General features: G+C 37.1%; 1 protein-coding gene across 1 annotated transcript; it reads right to left on the bottom strand.

The window, feature by feature from the left end:
• Positions 1 to 18,655: 18,655 nt before the first annotated feature.
• LOC118807450 (leucine-rich repeat-containing protein 3-like) lies at positions 18,656 to 19,414 on the bottom strand. The gene has a single exon (XM_036569462.1). The coding sequence runs from the start codon at positions 19,412 to 19,414 to the stop codon at positions 18,656 to 18,658; it is 759 nt and encodes a 252-aa protein (XP_036425355.1).
• Between the last annotated feature and the right edge of the window lie 301 nt (positions 19,415 to 19,715).

The following is a 19,715-nucleotide window of genomic DNA, read 5'->3' as shown; positions in this document are numbered from 1 at the left end:
TCACGTAAATGAGAGTAAGAGTGTTCATCGTTCTATAGAACCGTTGTTTTTTACTAAAGAACCCTTGAAGAGCCATGTTTTTTAAGAGTGTACCTGAAATAAGTAATAAGTACTATTCTGCATGCACTAATGTTAGTTTCATACACTAATGTGATTCTTTGGCTATGTTTTTATTGAGAAAGAATTTCATCCAGCATCGATTTGTTGAGAATGCCAGTTCTATTTATGTCGATATGAAGTTTGTTGGGCTCTAACAGAAGAAACAGCATCATGTTTGACGATAAAGAAGAAATGACATTTTCTACATTGTGCAGACGTTGAATCATTTGGATCTTTGGTAATCACTTAGAAGGCATTCTTCTTGGAGAGGGCAGTAGTGATTCCTTTTGAATATTCCTTCTTTTGCCGTTTTTTAGGCACTTCTTCATTGTAGACAGACACTGTTAAAAGAAAAACACCAGTAATGCTAAACAACATGGGCCCAAAATTGCCAGTGGGGTGGGAGGGACAAAAGTGATAAACATTTTTTAATTTCCCCACACAATTCAGGAGAACACTGCAAAAACCAGACAAATGTCAGCCTCCCCATCATTCACAGTGCAATGCCCACCCTCCCTCTCCAACACTCACGGTGCAATGCCCACTGTCTGTGCCCATCACTCACAGTGCAGTGCCCACCCTTCCTCCCCATCACTCACAGTGCAATGCCCACCCTTCCTCCTCATCTCTCACAGTGCAATGCTAGCTAACCCACGTGTCTGTCAGCTTCCATAACAGAATTGGCAAATAGTGTTTTCCACAAAGCGTGCTGAGCTGTCTAATGATTGTGTGTTAGCAGCAGTTCAAAGGATGCAGTGATTGGATAAAACACATGCTAGTCTTCACCATTTCAACTTTGTAGGTTTGTGTAACACAGGGGCACCTACCTAGCATGTAGAGTTGACCATGATTAAACTGGGGACAATACTGAGTAAAAATTCCCACCAAAATGGTCCTGCATGGTTCTTGGTTTGGATGTATGGATCCAGGAAAATAACATTTAATTATAGGATATAGGTATAGAACTTTTACATAATATGGAGTTTTTTTTGCACTCTCACGTTTCATTTACAAAAATCTATTGAAAGGTTCCTTGGGGAATCAAAACTGGTTCTTCTATAGCAATAGTCCAAAGAACTCTTTTGACAGAGTGTAGTGAAGGTAAACGTTGCAGGTGCATGGTCACTAACAGGTCCCAGGAGGTTTCTGTATGGCCTCTTTAACGTCCGTTGTCTCCATCAACAAAAGATCAAGAAAAAATTGTCCTTGTCATGACAATGGGTGCCCATGTATCATGACCAGTAATGAAGTGTCAGCACCGCTTATTACATTAGTTCATATGCAGAGGAAAATGGAACTAAGTGCTTTCAATGGTCACACAGGGTGCACAATTCAGACAAATTTAATGGCTCAGGGGAGAAAAAATTGTCTTTTTAGGTCCACTCAGAACACAAACTCAAATATGTCAATGCCCTGAATTCTGCCAATTTTTCGTTAAACATTGCAGCCATCAAAAACATGGTGGGAATGGATACAGATATGTATGCAATTAGAACAGTGAGAGAGCCGCATGACTCCTTTGTGATAATTATAGCCACAGGGAACATGGTTCTTGTTATTGTGAGACTCTTCTCTTGCACTCCTCTTCTGCTTTCAAAACATTATGTTCTCTGTGGTTATTGCCTGGGACAGGTTTGTTTTTGCTCTCAAGTGGAGGTGGAGAAGATACAGGGAGACTGATTGAGAGAGAGGACTGGAGACGGACTGAAGAAGATAAATCAATAATCCATTGACTATGATGCATCACTGGATATGATTGTGAAACCTGGCGTATGGGTGTTTGGTTCCGTCAACAAATGTAGTTGATAATATGCTGTTTTTACACATTTTCATGTCCTATTTTTTTCATTCATTCTGTTTAATTCAAGCAACCATTTTCAAAACTGTGCTTCAAATTTTCAGTTATGAACAGTTTTCCCCTTCAATAAATTAAGCTTTTATAGGAGTTTATTAATCTGTAATTAGTAAAATGGAATATTTTAAATAAAATATTATTGTTAGCATTCTCTGCATTTATGCCCAGCTCAAATCTCAGTCAGGCATTCTGTAAGCAGATACACTCTACTTAAGATGTGTTTTAGAATGTCTTGGGGAAGCTAAACAATTATGTGGAGGACATTATTGAAATTTCGCATGATGACATAAATTAAACAGGAGTTTTCTAGAATGTTTTTATGGAACTGTTTTATGGCTTCCTCTTGTACAACGCTGTGCAATCCTCACCTGCATGAACTGACCCTCCTGATGATACTGCTGCATTTTTTTTAATCACAGACATCATTACTCCTGCTTTTCCTTTCTTGCCGTATCTTATATTAATGGTTGAATCTCATTTCCTGCTGTTATTGTTTGCTATCCGGAGTTGACCAGAGGAGTCTTGGTTCCTCTAAGCTAATGCTGCTGCACATTAACATTTTCTTGTTATTCAAGATTAAACACAGATATTTGAAGTTTGTAAAAGGCAATCCATATATTTTATCTGAAGTTTGTAACAGACATTAACATTAATGTTGCAGTTATATAGTGACTCAGTAAAGAACATTAGCATAGAGCTGTCCCTGGTGTTTCCCATTTCTAACAACTGACTGAAACTTGCAGCCTGTCCCAAAGTTCAAACTTGTGGTTTTCTGTGCTTATTCATGTGGTTTCAGGTAACCATTAGAGTGTGGCCCAAAAGCACAGTAGCAGTATCGGGCTAAAAATACACCAACTGGCCACTTCATTAAAACCACCTTATTGTAGCTAAAATCTTTGTCCATTTTATCAGCTCCACTTACCATATAGATGCACTTTCTAGTTCTACAATCGTAGACTGTAGCCCACCAGTTTCTCTGCATACTTTTCATCCTGTTCTTCAATGGTCAGGACCCCCACAGGAAAACAGGGGCATGTATTATTTGGGTGGTGGATCATTCTCAGCACTGCAGTGACACTGATGTGGTGGTGGTGTGTTAGTGTGTGTTGCGCTGGTATGTGTGAATCACACACAGCAGTGCTGCTGGAGTTTTTAACCTTCTCATTTAGACATTTTTTCCTAGGTTTCTTTCTTCATAGATGCAGGTATGTCACCACGCTCACTTTAATGTATTTCTACAGATTTGAATTGGTTGATCATTTAACAGAATGTAGTATTCTGGATATTTGGGATCAAAAGCTGCATTTCCATTCTTGAAAATAATCACTACAGCTATTTTCGAAATATATATACACTTTGGTACAGGTTATTGAACATCAACGCATACAGTATATCTAGTTGGTATTTTCAATGGGCTTTTGGCTCATGGGGGCCCTAAGACAGCTGCCTACCTTTGCCTAGTGAAAATTTCACCCCTGGCCATGTGGGGGTCCTGACCATTGAAGAACAGGGTGAAAGGGCTAACAAAGTATATAGAGAAACAGATGAACTACTGTCTGTAATTTTAGAGCTACAAAGTGCACCTATACGTTAAATAGAGCTTAGAAATAAGAAGGTGGTTATAATGAATTGGCCAGTCATTATGCATCTTATAGTACATTGCACTGGTGATGTTCTAACACGAAATAACAGAGACGAACATTTACATCGCAAGAGTGTAAGAGTGCATTTAAGCAAAACCACACACCACAAGTGTGGACGTTGAGACAAGGCATTGATAAGACAACTGCTCGTATAGCAGGTCAGTGAAGTGTCTAAGACTTTCAGAGGCCTAGAGTGACATATTTTCTCACAAATTTAAACCCCCACCAATTGTAAATCAAAACACAATTAGTCAATTCCACTGTCACTTCCTAATGATGATCTATCTTACGTGTAAAGACTTCTGTCCAGCTCCTGAAGTCCTAACCAGTGGGAGAGCTACTATGGCTATATCTACCAAGATACCACAGGGGAAAAAAATATGATTGGACAGTTTTTTCCTTTGGGTGTTTAAAGATCTTAACTCTTTCATTTCTAACCAAAACTTCACAATTAAATAAGATTATTACTACTATACTTGCAGCGTTTTTTGTTAAAATTTGAAGAAGTAGAATAACTGGCTTAGAAAAAAAACCCACTCCAAAATATGGTGTGTCTGCGCCACTGTGGTTGGATTTAACTAGAGTTTTTCAGACCACGTCCTACGTATTTGTGTGTTAACTTCACATGCACAGGCTCAAAAAGAAGCTCTGTCTCAATGTTTAGGTCTCAAATGCAAAATCAACATTATACTGATGAAGATATGATGACAATAGTAGATGATTCATTTACATCTTCGGAAGACATTTCCTTCACCAAGTTTTGACCAAGTTCTCATCCAACTCTGTTTCAACATGCTTGCAAATGTCAGATTCATCCACAAGTGGGAGTTACACGCGCAATCGACACTACAAAATCACACGTTTCCACCAAAGAGGACTCGAAATCCCTGAATTGTGCAAAGCGCAGTTTTAAATACAACAAGCACTATGATGCAATACAAGCATATATGTTTTGGTTACCAGAAATCATGAGGCTATATATGAAGGCTTAGAAGACCCACTGATTCCTGTCAGTGCTGCTACCCAGAGGAAAATGTATTGCTCAAATGTTACTCTTGGATGGCTCAGGAGACTTAATGGTGCTTCTCCTAAAATTCCTTAAAAGAAATAGCAACAGACAAAAAAGAGACATAAGATACAGGAGAGATAAAGTTTAGTTGCAGATAAGCATGAGTGTTATTATCTCAGCAAATCTGAGCACAATTTGTGACTTTACTGAGATCTCTACTAAAACTCAAGAGGAGATGCATGGAATTACTGAGCTCTTTTGCTCAGGAGAAATATCTGAGCAGCAGGAGAACTACTGAGATGTTAAGGAGATCTCTTTTTTAAAATATTTTTTTCCTATCAGTTTTTATGTTGAAACCTTGCTTGTATCCGGTTTCATAGCCCATAACTACTGTTTGATAAACATATTTTGCTTTTTCTCTGTGGTTATGTCTGAACAAACTAACTATGTGCTCCTCAGTCCCATTGAGACTTCAGTATCTCAATGCACAGCCGACCCAATTACTAGACTCAGGGGTACAGTGAATCATTTGGGTGAGTTTTATTTCAGTTCTATAGATGTCTTTTTTAGTGGTGCTTTTTCTTTTGCTATTTAGATGTAGACAGTATCAGTATAATGGAACCCTGAATCAAAACCATAGCCTCAATGTATATAAAGATGATGATCAAAAGAATCTCTCTGGAATTCAGCTACATGTGGAGTCTGTGCAGCAGCGTGCTTCATGCGTCTAGATGTGTTCCTGTTTTAGCTGGGCTGATGTATTGATTCTCTCCTAACTCCCCCCATCTTAATCTAGCTGCAGCCTAGCCGTAACATTCCTTCTGTGCTAATGGTGGACCATTCTTCAACAGTAACCTCAAATACAGAAGACAAGATGACCTCTGACGAATAGGGCCAATTTATAATCACTTTTAATTAATTAATGCGGCTTCACCATTCTTTGTCGGCTTCCTAGGGCTAATTTGATGAGTGCAGTTCTAATAAACGGCAATTACAAAAAGCATGGAATTTGCGTTTAACTCTGTTTTTGACCTTATTATGTACATATCTGCATGTTCCAGACCTAGTTTCTTTAGAACAGATGATTTCTTGTGGTTAACTGCTCTTCACCTTTAAAACCTGTATGTCTGTACCGGCCACATTATTGAAAACACCTACACTTAAGGTTCATCTTGCTGTCTACAGTTGCAGACTGTAGCATATTCATTGTCTTGTATGATTTGTGTTAGCCGTTCTCTAGTCCACAAATGGTTTCTGGCCACAGAGCTGGATATTTTCGGGTGGTGGACCACTCTCAGCCTAGCAGTGACATTGACATGTGCAAAACCACAGAAGCACTGCTGTGCCTGATACACTTATACCAGCATCACACACACTACCATGTCACTACCATGTCAGTGTCACTGCTGCACTGAAAATGATCCACCACCTAAATTATATACGGACAGAGACTGACTAATGATGAATGTATGCGGTAAAGTGCATGACAAGGGCTACAGTGAGCAGCATCCTTAGCAATTTTAAAAAGCATATTTCAACACTTCTTTAATGTTGCATTTATTTAGAGTCACTGTATTCCTGGAAATATGGTTTGTTATCTTTTATTTTTTACTGTCTTATACATTAGACATTTTCTTGTTTTTTTTATTTTGTTACATTTTATTGTAATTTTCTTCTGCATCTTATATTGTACTAAATTGTGTCTTTTTTCAGTCTTTTTACTTTCCTCTGTATCCCTCTGTAAATTATTATTATTATTATTATTATTATTATTATTATTACAGTCTGCAGGGCCTGAGTGAGATTTGTTTTCAGACTGAGAGTTACATGATGCTGATATACCCACCTATACCAAACTGTTGGTTTGGTATAGGTTGTTCCTGCTGCACAAACACATGCACACACACAGACACACACACACACACAAACAACTTTTTTAATCTGCACATTTCCATGTTCTTTATTTCTTACTCTTATTTATTATTTATATGCTATACTGAGACAACCAAGGTGGTTCTCTAGTGATTAAATGAAATTTGTCAAAAACATTTAGCTTGAATGTGTCATAATATTGATAGTCAATATGCTACAAACTAATGTGAGCCAAGTAAGTTAAGGTCAGCATTTCACACTGCCCAATTGCTCAGATATGTCCTCATCTTAAGTAGCTTCATCACTCCTGTTTTCTTTGTGCCACCTTGATTTTTTGCTATTCTTGCCACTGCTGTCCATCCTCACTTGGTTCACATACCAGAATCACACTGTCATGCTGAATTTGATACGCTAATCTCTCAAGGATGATGTTAGCTTCTCATTTGAATTTTTGTTCCACCTTGTGGAAGTGCAGCCAGTGTCTGAATGAAACTGAATCTAATTGTGTGTAAGCTGGAACAGAAAATAAGAAAAAGAAGCTAACTTCAGTTTCATCTAATCTCCATCCACTGTGAGAGACTCAGTTACAATCAACAAACTGTGGTTGTACCACTTGAGGTGAGGGACACTGGTTTTATCCATAAATTACTACAGATACACACTTAAATGTAACATTTATAGTTTGTCAGAGCGTTCTTGTTTTTATATGTGTGAGGTTATGCATTAGCTCACAGTAACTGGCTCAAAATAGGTCTGGTCCACCGTGAACTCTCACACCCCTCCTGATTACCTACTCCAGCACTGGCAGTCTGTAATTATCTCTATAGTAAACCTATAGAAGTGGAGCTCACAGAGTGAGCAGTGATTGGTAGAAAATGGGTTGTGTTTCTAATAGAGTAGGTGGTGAGTGTATACAGGCAGGCATCTAAATAAACTCATACTTATTGCAAGAAGGCCTATGTATTCAAAACTAGTCAAAATCAAAATTGATGACCCTCAGCGACCTAGGGGTACTTCACAATGCAGGATTTCTCAAATTTGCCAAGTAACTTAAGCCTAAAATTGAGCCTGTGCAATAGGAAAAGAGCTGAGGGATACTCCTGTTGGACAATCCTCAACTTTGGGTATAAGTGATCTGGCAAACTTAGAAATTCTGCTTTGTGAAGTACCCCCATGGTTAGCTGTTTTTCAGCTTGAACATGTGTGGCAACAAAATTAAAAACTCATCAGTCAAAAATGGAGATACGTAAACTTCTAATGGTTAAGAAGGTGAACTACAAGAACACTAAAACCATAACATGTGCTTACATGTGCATGCACAAAATGAAACTTAAAACAACAATCATCTAATCTCTTTAGTTACAACTCTGGACTAATGCAAAACAGAAAGCAGTGGATTTACATTTTTGTATCTCCATAATAATGCTTTGTAACATAATTATAGACTCAAATAATGCATCATAAGGCTGTAATAATGTGTGCCAATTTCTTTATACATTATGGCTTGGCTTTCTGAACAGGGATTAAGCCTAGTCTTTGGACTATATTTTGCTTTCAAAAGACAATCTAAGGACTAGATTTAATCCCTGTCTAGCAAAGCAACACTGTATGTTTAAGTATGTTTAATATATGTTGGAATATATGCTGTGCTGACACTGTTTCCAATTTCTCATTAACAGCAGTAGCAATTCTCCAGCAAAAGCCTTACATAGTAGTTGTGCATGTTCTGCTCTGGCTAATTGTATGTTTTTTCACTAGAGAACTCTCTTCAGAGCTTTCTGAAGAGCTACAAACATAAAGCAAAGACTAAGTTGTCTCTGTTTTGATAGAACACACTGATCCTAATTTACTGTATTTACGTTTCATACATATTTGCTGTTACATTTTAGTTCTGCAATTATTCAAGTAATTAAATTTTGCATTTTGTGGGTTCATGCACTCATTTAGTTCCTTTTAGAGAGTGATAATTGATTATTTCATTGTTTTGCTCTGAAGCCAGCAGAGAGAGAGAGAGGGAGAGAGATTAATCAAATGCAAATTTGATTGACATGGACTGAGAGCACACGTTCTCTCTGTTGCTCAAATTCTCAATCTGAATATTAATTAAATAAATGTATATTGCACATTTCCAAATGCAATAGCAAGGAATAACTCCTTGCCATGCCAAGACCTTGCTTTAACAATCTTTCTGTTCACAACCATCTGCTGATATGGTTATTAGATTGAAAACAACATTTTAGACGTTTCTGCCTTTGAGGGGTTAATTCAAACCATATGTCATTTTGAATCCATGAGGGGTACATGCCCCTGGAAATCATGTTAACGTTTCTTTCTTTCGGTTTTGGCAGGCACATTAACACTAAATCCAAGGCCATCTAAAGCCCAAATTAATTGCCCATTCCCACAGTGTCTGATTGGAGGAATGGGGTAATTTAATTTGAATTTAGCTGAACATTTTAGCCCATCTAGCTAAGGGGCACATTTAATCTGAAATAGAGTTGCTACATTTCCAAAAATATCCACCTCTCTGTCTCTTTCAGTTTCTCAAAACTGCACCTGAGGGAAATCAAGGGAATTAACACTTGACATGTGCTGTCAGAATGTGTTTAACACAGGATTTCTCTATTTATTTTCCTCTATACTGGGAAAGATCAAATATTATTTTTGTCTGTTTTAATCAAAAGGATGCAATATACTGTTGTATGCAAAGTTTGAGATGTTTTGTTGATTTTCCAAGTGAGACTAAGTTAACACATGCTCTACAGGGAACACATTTCTGCACATTTTAACACACAATTACTGTTTATTTATTGACGTTAACATACTGGGGAAAAAATAATACAATGTATGTAAAAGTTATGGCACATTTTATGTTTTATTTCCAATATACTAAACTCAGCACATAAATAGAAATTGACATTTCTCAGGATGTGTTGAAGCTGCAGAATTCAACTTGGGCAATGGGAAAATGTTTCATATGTTTCATATTGCACACAGCACACAGTTAGAACAGCTCATGAATAACTGACTATGAATAATAAAGTGCAACATCCGTGATGACTTTTGATTCAACAAAATATTAATTTGTTTGTAATGTTGTTCCAAGAATTTTATACTTATTCCAATCTCTCCATATTAAAATACAAGAAAGATTTAAAATTTGGGATAAGATGATTTCTAGATTTATATAGAATTTTAGGAAGGCAAGAATAAAGTACTTTATACTTAGAATACATATAAGTTGGTTTGTTTATAATGAGAGATTTAAACCAAGCCTGACTGACCAGAGTTTCAGATCATGGGGAACAAAGGGAATCACTTCAGTATGTAGAAATGTCAAGAATGGACAGGAATTAAAAGAGAATTTTGGAGTAGGAGATTGATGTTTACAACTAAGGGATTATCTTACAACTGAAATGCAAAACACACAAACCTTCAAGCTTTTAAATGCAGCAGTTGATGCTGAAGACATACAGTGGGACAAAATTTAAGGTGACGTCCCAGCTTTACCGCAGCCTGAGGGAATGTCAAGCTTCCTCCAATCTGTACATTAAAGTAAAATGGGAGAGAGAGCTAAGCATTGATATTACAGAGAAAAGGTGGACTAAAAAAAGGATATGGAAAGAATTTGGATGGAAAAATTTGACCCACTATTTTATAACACCTGAAAAAGTCAGTAAACAAACTGGTCATCAACAGGAGAATGTATGGGAATAAGGAAGCCATTCATACACACATCTTTTGAAAATGTAATAAATTGTACTCTTGTTGAGAAAATGTATATAATTATACATTTATAACACACTATAAATAATGACAAATATTTAACAAGAATACATCTGATAGCCAGCAAATAAGCAAATACACTAAGATTGAACCTCCTATAGAACAGTGGATGGAAATTGTAAGACAAATTTTAGGATTAAACATGTTGTTTTTGTTCCTAGCTGCCATGTTTTGTACCTTACTCAAAAAAAAGTCCAGGTTAAAACACTCCTTATAACTTCAGTGTGAATGGGCGGAGCTTAATTGTTGTAGGCTAAATTGGAGGGTATATGTAATTGAATTGCTTTTTGTGACATCATGAAAACAGTGAATTCAAAACAGAAACTAAGCTGTTATTGTAGCTCAGTTTCTATATATGGACTGAGAACAGAACAGTATTTTTTGAAACTTTAACAGTAAGAACATACTACACTAACTCTTATTATTTCGTTCAAAAATGTGAGGAAATTTTCTGATGATATAGGCCCTTTAATTCATAAATAAAAGTGTAGTGTGACTCTTTCTGTAGTATTTGAATTTTTACACTTGTAATAACCTCATATCTCTGACATGGACAATTTAATTATTAAATTTATGTATTTCATAAAATGTAATTTAACATTAATAAAATATATATCTGAGTTGAATAAAACAAAATGTAAAGGACTGCAGATGTTTTCAAATCTTATATAGAAATGGAGGGAAAAAAGATGACATGACAGAAACAGTATATGAAGTCAATGTGGTAACAGAAAAGCTGAGGTCACACTGCAATAGTACAGCAGGTTCTGGCCTGAGCTCCAAGCCACTGCAACTGCAAAGCTCCAGGCCTACAGTCAAATCAAAACAGACCTTTTTTAACTTGTTAGTCCTTGGTCATATTAAGCACAATCCATTGTGTCATATCATTCAAAAGACAAAAAACTTTTACCCGCCTCTAAATGACTTATGACCAGGGATGGGGGTGTAGCTAATTAGCGTGCTACTTTTTGTAGTTAACTACAAATTTTTGTAGCTAATAGCTGTAGCCGCTACAGCTTTATGAAATGTAGCTAATAGCTGTAGAGCCTACAAATTTTTGTGTAGCTATAGTGATAATTTTCACTACAATTTCACTGCAGGCTCCAGGCAATCCGCTCAAAATCTGAACCATAGAACGCAGACGTTAACTGGGTGCAATCCTGACTGAGCTGCGGACAGTTTGAGTAAACGGGCACGCGCTAGCCCCATGCACTTATCACCCCTTACTAGTAGGCTTAACTCAGGGGTGATCAGTGCATGGGGCTAGCGTGTGCGCGTTTACTCAAACTGACTTCAGCTTCGCGAGTTGTTGCAGATTAAACATATGAGGAAACCAGCTGAGTGATTATAAATGCAAATAAGTCCGTTCATCTCCAAATTATCGATGTTCGTCTTGAATCTTTCTCTTTGCCTTTTCGTTATCTGCGTTGCTGTGTGACCAGCACTCTGCGCATCAGTGTTCAGCATTAAAGATTGGTGAATTAGCAGTTGTGCACTAACTCCAGCATTAAGACTGTGTTAGACTGTGTTAGAACTGTGTGTTTTTATCCTGCTTTTACAGCAAAAGAGGATTATGTTATTTTACCTAAACATCTAGTTCTGCTTTGAAGCCGCAACAGCTCTGCAGCAGTGGAGAGATTATTCAGCTGCGCAGGCCTGATTCTCACCCTAACAGAGCCAGGGTCACTGATGAGAATTTTGAGGCTAAAGTGTTGCTGAAGTTTAACAAACTACTCTGAATGTCATGTCTGTACGTATCTTGCTGAAATGTTTAAATTGAAGCAGTTTACAATTCTTTGCACAAAGTTGTTTGGTTTGTATGGTTATTTTTGTTGATTTTTGTTAGGAAAAAGCTGGAATGATTGACTTTGCCTTTAGTCTAAATTTTTGTTGGATATTACGCCTTTGGTTGTGTACGTTTGATTGTTGGTTACACTTAAACTTACTTTTTGGTGATCTTTTTGTATATTTGCATGTTTTCAATTGTATGTTTCTTGATTAAATGCAGTGTCTTGTTCACTATCAGTTGGGCTTGTTTGGTGTGTCAGGTGGAGATTTACAAACATTCTGACAATCGCGCTTTGAAAGTAGCTAAAAAGTATTGCACTACTTTTCAAAAAGTAGCTAAAAAGTAGCCACTACTTTTTCTGGAAAAATTGTAGCTAGCTACAAATTTTGGGAAAGTAGCTAACTAGTAATTTTTCAGTAGCTATCCCAACCCTGTTTCTGACGTTTGGCTGTGTCACCGTACTCCAGCAGCAAGGAAAAAAAATACTAACCAGTAATATCTTAGCATCTTAACATCACATCATTTTCTTTGAATACTCTTTTGCCTTATAACTATGGATTTACAAAAATCAATTATTCCAAAATCTTATCTCAAAATTGTCATAAAACAATACATTGCTGTACTTCATGCAGCCTATTTATAACCAATCCATGTAGTAACTTTCTGCGAAGGAACTTTTAGAGGCATTAAACTCTTCGGACATCTGGCCTCTATTTACCACCCCCTTTCAACAATTCCCATACAGTACATTTTTTTTTGCAATCAAACTGCTCTAAATGACTTGTTTACATCTTATCCATTTAATTATGTACAAATTTTGAAAAATCAGTGGAATTCCCTTAAAGCTTGGAGTGAGAAATGGAAGTCTGGTCCCCCAAGCGGCTCCTGGGCATTTAAGGGGTTAGCCGCATTTTGCCCTGGAGCAAGACCAGTGCTTACACAACACTGTGAGGGCCTGCCAAAATTCATAAACGTACCAATCTAGCAGATAAATATAATCTTTAATTCAGTGTGTATTATTATTTAGGGAAGCTAATCAACCCTGTTAGTTTCATGCTAAATTCAGAAATGTCATCCAAAAATGCAGATTTTTTTTCCTCACTTACTGAGTCAGGAGAGCTGATTAAGAAATGTCACGGTGAGCTAGAGCCACAAAGAGGATAAAGACCCCCTGTGTAGCATCAAATCCAATTCCCTGTCCACAAACATAAACAAAATATTATTTATCTTCTAAGTAGGCAGTCTATTCAAGGGACCTTAGCATGCAAACAAGTCGATTCATTATGTGTCTAAAATGCATATTCCTCCAGCTGGGTTTCTGCTTCAGATGACATGATGAAAGCATTCATATACACACAAACACACACGCCCACACATATTTCAAGAATGAGTAGATTATGCCATTCACTCTTGAAAACAACACAGGAACTTGTAGGTGGGGTTTGAGGAAGAGGGTAGGGGGGCTTAGCTCCCTGAAAAGAACAATAAAATCTGAAATTTAGGTGGGTCAGTTCATGTGGCTTTGGTTTATGCGAAAAAAAAAAAAAACATTTTAACAAACAACACTCCAAACATCCTTGTCTCTTTTGCCTCTTATTGTTTTGATTTTCTATGTTTCTAATTCCACTCCAAGCTGAACGTTAAATAAAAGATTTAGGTTCTTTTGTTTCTGTCATGTGTTTTTACCTGTGTGAAATAAAAGCTCCTTTGTTTCCCTTCTCTGAGTAAACTACTTCACTGTATACAGAACTCATTATGTCCAGGCAGTACACTCCTGCAAAATAACCAGATGTTTTAATTTGTCACGCATCTGACGAGCTCTCTGACTAAGACGGACTTCATTTCCCAGACTCCTCTGGGAGATCATGTGACAGCGCAACTTCCCTCTGACTCGGAATCTGAGATGGACTCCACTGCCCATAATACAACGGGGAATCACATGATTCCCCGTTGTATTATGGGCACACCCATCAGAGATCACCGTCTCCCGAATACAAAGTGGTCTCACCTGTGTTTCATTGTCATTTTGAATAGAACAGCTTAGTATGTAAGCCCGGGCTTTAGTTAGCTTCAGTGAGAAGTATTGCTTCCTAGTGAACTTACTTAGTGTTTATTCTGATTGCATTTTCCCGATTTTTGACCATTGCCTTGTTTCCCTGACTTTTTGCTTGACCCTTTCGTACTGTTGCCTTTGATATCAGATCTGTGTTTTTGAACCTTTTTGCCTGCTTTTTCGACCACGTCCTTTGCCTAGCCCTTTTGTTATTGTTCGCCATGGTGTTATGATCACCATTGTGATCCTTCTGTGGTTTTTGGTATTGACCCACGCCTGTTCTGTGACCACGTTTTTGCCTTGTGATAATAAACCCAATCTTTTTACGTTTTATCCGCAAGGGTCTGGATTCTGCTAACTTGTTACAGAATTGCTGTGTATGTATTACTGTATTAAGGCCAGACTGATATCCACACAACCCCAGATTTAGGTCCTTAAGTTTAGGTTATATGGGAAAATGGTGTGTGTGTACAGTGTGTAGACAGATGCACACGTGTTGGCGGGGCCCCCTAAAAAGGCACCAGACACCACAGCACGTGTGTGTTTACAGTCACTGTATGTGTGCACTATTGCAGTGTATATGGATCATTTTACCAATTAGTTCAAAGTTATTTTATTAAAGTAAATGATTGAACATTCCATTTTGTGACTACCCATATAGTAATAACACCTCTAAATGTTTCGGTAGTGACTATTTTATCTAATTTTGAGCAGAACTCAAAAACACATTGCTACGTGACTAGCAAACACAGCTTTGAACGGTTGTAGACATATAATTCTAATAGTTTTCATCAAAACAAAAAGAGGTTTATTTAATTGCAGAAAACGTGTTTCGTAGTGACAATTCGCAATTTTACACAGTGATTTTCAGAAATTTACTTCAAAACAATGAGTTCTGACTGCTCACCATGTGGTCATGAGGGACAGGAATGCAGTCTCACTTCCTGCTCTAAAATGCAGGGGTGTGGCTAAAAAAAGAGTAAAACTCTTTGTGTTTCTGCAGTGACATGAAAAAATGGGGCAGCATTTTTGGAATAAAGTTGTTGTTTTTTTATTTAAAAATGAAATAAATTGAATTATTATCACTTTTAACACAAAATGTAAGAGATTTTTAACAGAATTACCAAAAACACAAATTGTGTTTAATGACATTAAGACATTAAGTTTACTTATATTTTTAATATGAATAATTTACTTGCCGTGTATAATTTAGATACTTTCAATGTCAACCTGGTCAATATCACAAAAGTACTCGAAAATAAAGAAAAAAGAATGAGAAAACATACTTTTCTTCTTCCCATGATCTTCAGGACTTGATGATGTAATGTACTGTTGAGTATGTGAAATGTGGAGTGTTACAGATACTTCATAGGATTAAATGTGTTGAGGTGACAAGGTTGTATGAATGAACTAAAACGTACATGGATGTTTCAAGCATGAGATGTTAAATAGAATTATACATTAATGCAAAAATAATAAAATATCAAGAAAAGGAAAAATGTAGTCATGTTGGGCTGGGTCAGGTAAAAATACTGGGCTGTAGATACAGTCATATGCAAAGGTTTAAACACCACCCGGCAAGTTATTTGTTTTTTTAATTTTCTTACTGAACATATGTTACACATCCTTTACAGTGAACACACAAATAATAAAATTTTATTGCACCGTTTCCATTTATTTCCTAAGTGTAATCTATTGGAGGAAAAAAAACATACAATACAAAATGTGCTATAACTTTTGCACAAGCTTAATTTAGCATTAAAATGTGCAGATGTCTGTTCTCTGTAGAGAACTTCTTTTCACTTCAAAATCAGTTTGACCAGGGCACCCACACTTTTGCATACCACTGTAGGTTTTTTGATGTCTTAAATTATTTACCAGAAACATGCGCATAGGTTGTTGTGAAGGACACTTTAGCTATGCTTAAAATGTCTTACATACAGATTTGTTAATGTAAGAGCAGTGCCCTATGGCTGGAAACCGAATCCACAGAATGAACAGTGGACAAAGAATCTTCAAATACAATACAATCACTGTTCTGAAATGACCGTTTTATTCTGTGAGAACACATTAATCATGTAAATTACAAACACAGAGTATGTAACATTACACAGAGACGTAATTCAGTTTTTCGGTAATGCAGTACTAATTCATTTTTAATGAACTATATAAAAAAAATGTAAATACATTTATTCAGTGTTCACTGTTAAGTAATCCTTGATAAGTTAGTGCTTGTGGATTTCAGTAGGAAATTCCTGCTGTTGCTGTTACTGGATCTGGTTCTCTTGCTGAATCTGGCTAAGAGAATAAATGAGGGCGACTTTGAGACTGTGTTCCTTCCACACCATACATCACAACACAGCTTGCTGACATAAGACGCTAGGCGAGGGAAAAGGGGTCAGTGCCCTGGGAGCCTGCGACATATCTCCTCTTCAACTAAACTCAACATTATGCCTGTGTAAAATGACAACAAATATATGGATCATTCTATTAAACCGGTTCGAAGTCAGAGCTGTTTCGTACTTTTAACTGACTTGGACTTTAGATTAGAATCCTTTTGCTTTGAGTGAATCTATAACTTAATTATGTTTATTGTATTAAAATGATTGAACATTCCATTTTGTCACTACTAAAACAATTGTAACACTATTGAAACTTTACCAAATGTAAAAACACAGCAATGAACAGTTGTGCATGCACAACATCATAATATTTTTCATTAAAATACAAAAAAAAAATTACTTGCAGAAAATAAGTGTTGCAGTACTGACAATTTTAAATGTTACACACTGATTTTCAGACTTTGGAACACATTTACTTCACAATAGTGAGTTCTAAATGCTCACCATGTGGCCATGAGGAACAGGGATGCAGTCTCACGTCCTGCTCTAAAATGCAGGAATTTATTTAAAAACTAAATTCATTATAAATATAATGATCTTTTTTTTTTTTAAAAAAAATGCAAAACAAAAAAAAAAGTATTATTTTATAATACTTATAATTTTTATACTTTTTTATACTTTTTTATACTTTTATAATTTTATATAGTATAACAAATTTAGGGGTTAGGGTTTGGGACAGACACCTCCCTATAGAAAGTACCCTATAAATGACGATTTCGTATATATTTATCTTATTATTATCTCGATTTTTTTACTATGGGACTGCAGTTTGAACTAATTTGGCAGAATGGTCCATAGAGATAGTCAAGTAAGCTTGACCTCTGAAAATGTAGAAATGTACAGCTTTTTCTAATGAGATTAAGTTTTAAAACCTCTCTATTGTGAGCTATCACAATGTGATATTTCCTTTTACAGCACAACACATATACAGTACAACACATATCCAATCCAGTTGTAACCACTGATTTGCGCTGTTTTGCTGAATCTGAAGTAAAAAAAGAACCTCATCACAGCCCTTTCATGTGCTCTGGTATAAAATATAGGCACTTCAGAATTCATCAGCAACAACCAAAAATATACACCATCACATGATTATTGGAAATATTATTGGAAATATATAAATCCTGTGCTATATTTTTGATTCAGGTAAAAAAAAAAAATCTATTAATGTTTAACAGTTATAAATGTAGTCTTAGAGGGAAAAAAAGGAATAAATCTCTTATTCCCTAATGTGATTTGTTGTTACGGAGATTTTAAAAGGAAACTCTACCAATTTTTCCACAGTTCTGCATAATTCAACCCTTGAGATGTAAATAAAGCTGTACAGAGTGTTTTTATGTGAAACTTACCAACTCAGATGTCTTTAATGTGGTGGTGATAGGAACCAGGGGTCGCAATGTGTACAACACAAATAGAACTTTACCAGTGAACCTACACTTTTAAAATCAAGGTGCCAGAAAGGATTCTTTGCATGATGCCAGAGAACATTTTTAGTTCCCTATAGAATGTTTCAATGGATATTTTTAAAAGCCATTTTTGTAAATGAGATGTGTGGCTGTAAAAAAAGCTTTTAAAGAAATTCCACATAACGCAAAGTTCTTTGAAGAACTCTTAAGTGGGTAAATAACTTTTATGTTACGTGAAGATTCTTTAAGCTTTTAAAGAAGTCCTTCACTCTCATAGACCTCTGTTCAACTAAGACTTTTTGGAAACCAAAAGTCATTCTTCTATGGCATCACTCAAAGAATCATTTATATGTTGAAAATGGTACAATAGTGGTAAATCTGAAAAAAAGTTTCTTTGGCCTCACCTGTACCTATTCACTACAAATGTATTTGAAAAGACATTTCAGGCCAATAGCGTATCATAAAATAATTGTCTCAGGCATCAGGCAGCATGTTCATAACCATTTCATGTAATTACTTTGTGTGAGGTAGCTTTTAGAGGCAATTAACCCTTCAGACACCTGGCTCCTGTCACCATCGCTGTGATTGATTCTGGCTACAAGTTTTTCTAGAATGAAGCATTTAACAATCACTTGAATGACCCTTTTTACACATTTTATTATGCAGGAATTTGAGAAAACACTGGAATTCCCCTATATTCATGAGGAATCTGAGAAGTCACTGGCCGTAGAGTGTGCTGTGCTATAGCACTGTGCTAATTGTGCCCGAATTCTTGCTGTCCCTGGGGCTGTTGGGTAGGGCCTTGAGGTACTTTAGATGTCTACGGGCATCCTCCCGGTTTTGCCTCACATAGTACACCACGTAGGCTATCACCATGGTAAACCAGGCAAACATGGTGATGAACATGGCCACATCCGTGGTTTTGCGCTGAAAGCTGCAGAAGTTGACCCCGGAGTCAAGCACCTGGATGACAGACTTGCCTGCGTATTCATCACGCACAGCCGTCTGGCAGTTCACCTGGTTCACTGTGTCGGGATCCAGCTGCAGCTCCCTCAGCACCTCCTGGAGGGTGCATTCACAATGCCAGGGATTTCCGGCCAGGCTGATCTTAGCATGCAGCCGTGCAAAGGTCTCTCTAGGGACCGCTTGCAGCAGGTTGTTTGACAAGTCCAGGGCACGAAGGCCCTCAGACATACCATGGAAAGCACCTTCCTCCACCACCTCAATGGCATTGTTGGAGATATCCAGCTCCTGAAGTCGACGCAAACCCTTGAAGGCCTGGCTGGGGATACGGGTGATACGGTTAGAAGCTAGCTGAAGAGAAACTGTGTCCTCTGGAATGTTAGCCGGAATTTTCTCAAGGTCACGTGATGTGCACTGGACTATCTTGAGTCCATTCCTCTCTGTGCAGTGGCAGTTCTTTGGACAAGTCAGCACAGTGCTAACTGAAAAAACCAAAAGCACAGCCCCCCTTACACTGTTCAGCAGCTTCAGACCCATTTTGCAAACATCTGCAAAACTTCTCAGGTGGTCCACCACTAAGCATTCCAGGCCACAAATACCCACCTGATAACTCAGCTGCATTAATCAATGATGGTCAGAATCTGGGAGGATGATATCCACCCCCACTTCTGCAACTTTTATCTCACAAGCCATCTTCAGTACAATTGAGTTGAGCTTAATCTCTGTGCAGGGAAGGTCTTACTGTGAGCAGAGTAGTCTGCCAACCAATTCTAGGGTCCAGGGATTATTTTATTCAGCTGGAGGTAAATACAGATCCAAATAGCAAAGACCCAGGGGC

Source organism: Colossoma macropomum, unplaced genomic scaffold (assembly GCF_904425465.1).
Source record: "Colossoma macropomum unplaced genomic scaffold, Colossoma_macropomum, whole genome shotgun sequence".
Taxonomy (NCBI): Eukaryota; Metazoa; Chordata; class Actinopteri; order Characiformes; family Serrasalmidae; genus Colossoma; species Colossoma macropomum.
This window is presented reverse-complemented; position numbering and strand designations above follow the sequence as displayed.

What these genes read in the sequence shown, in the direction of transcription:
- LOC118807450 (XM_036569462.1), bottom strand. Translation starts at nt 19,414, where the DNA reads ATGGGTCTGAAGCTGCTGAACAGTGTAAGGGGGGCTGTGCTTTTGGTT.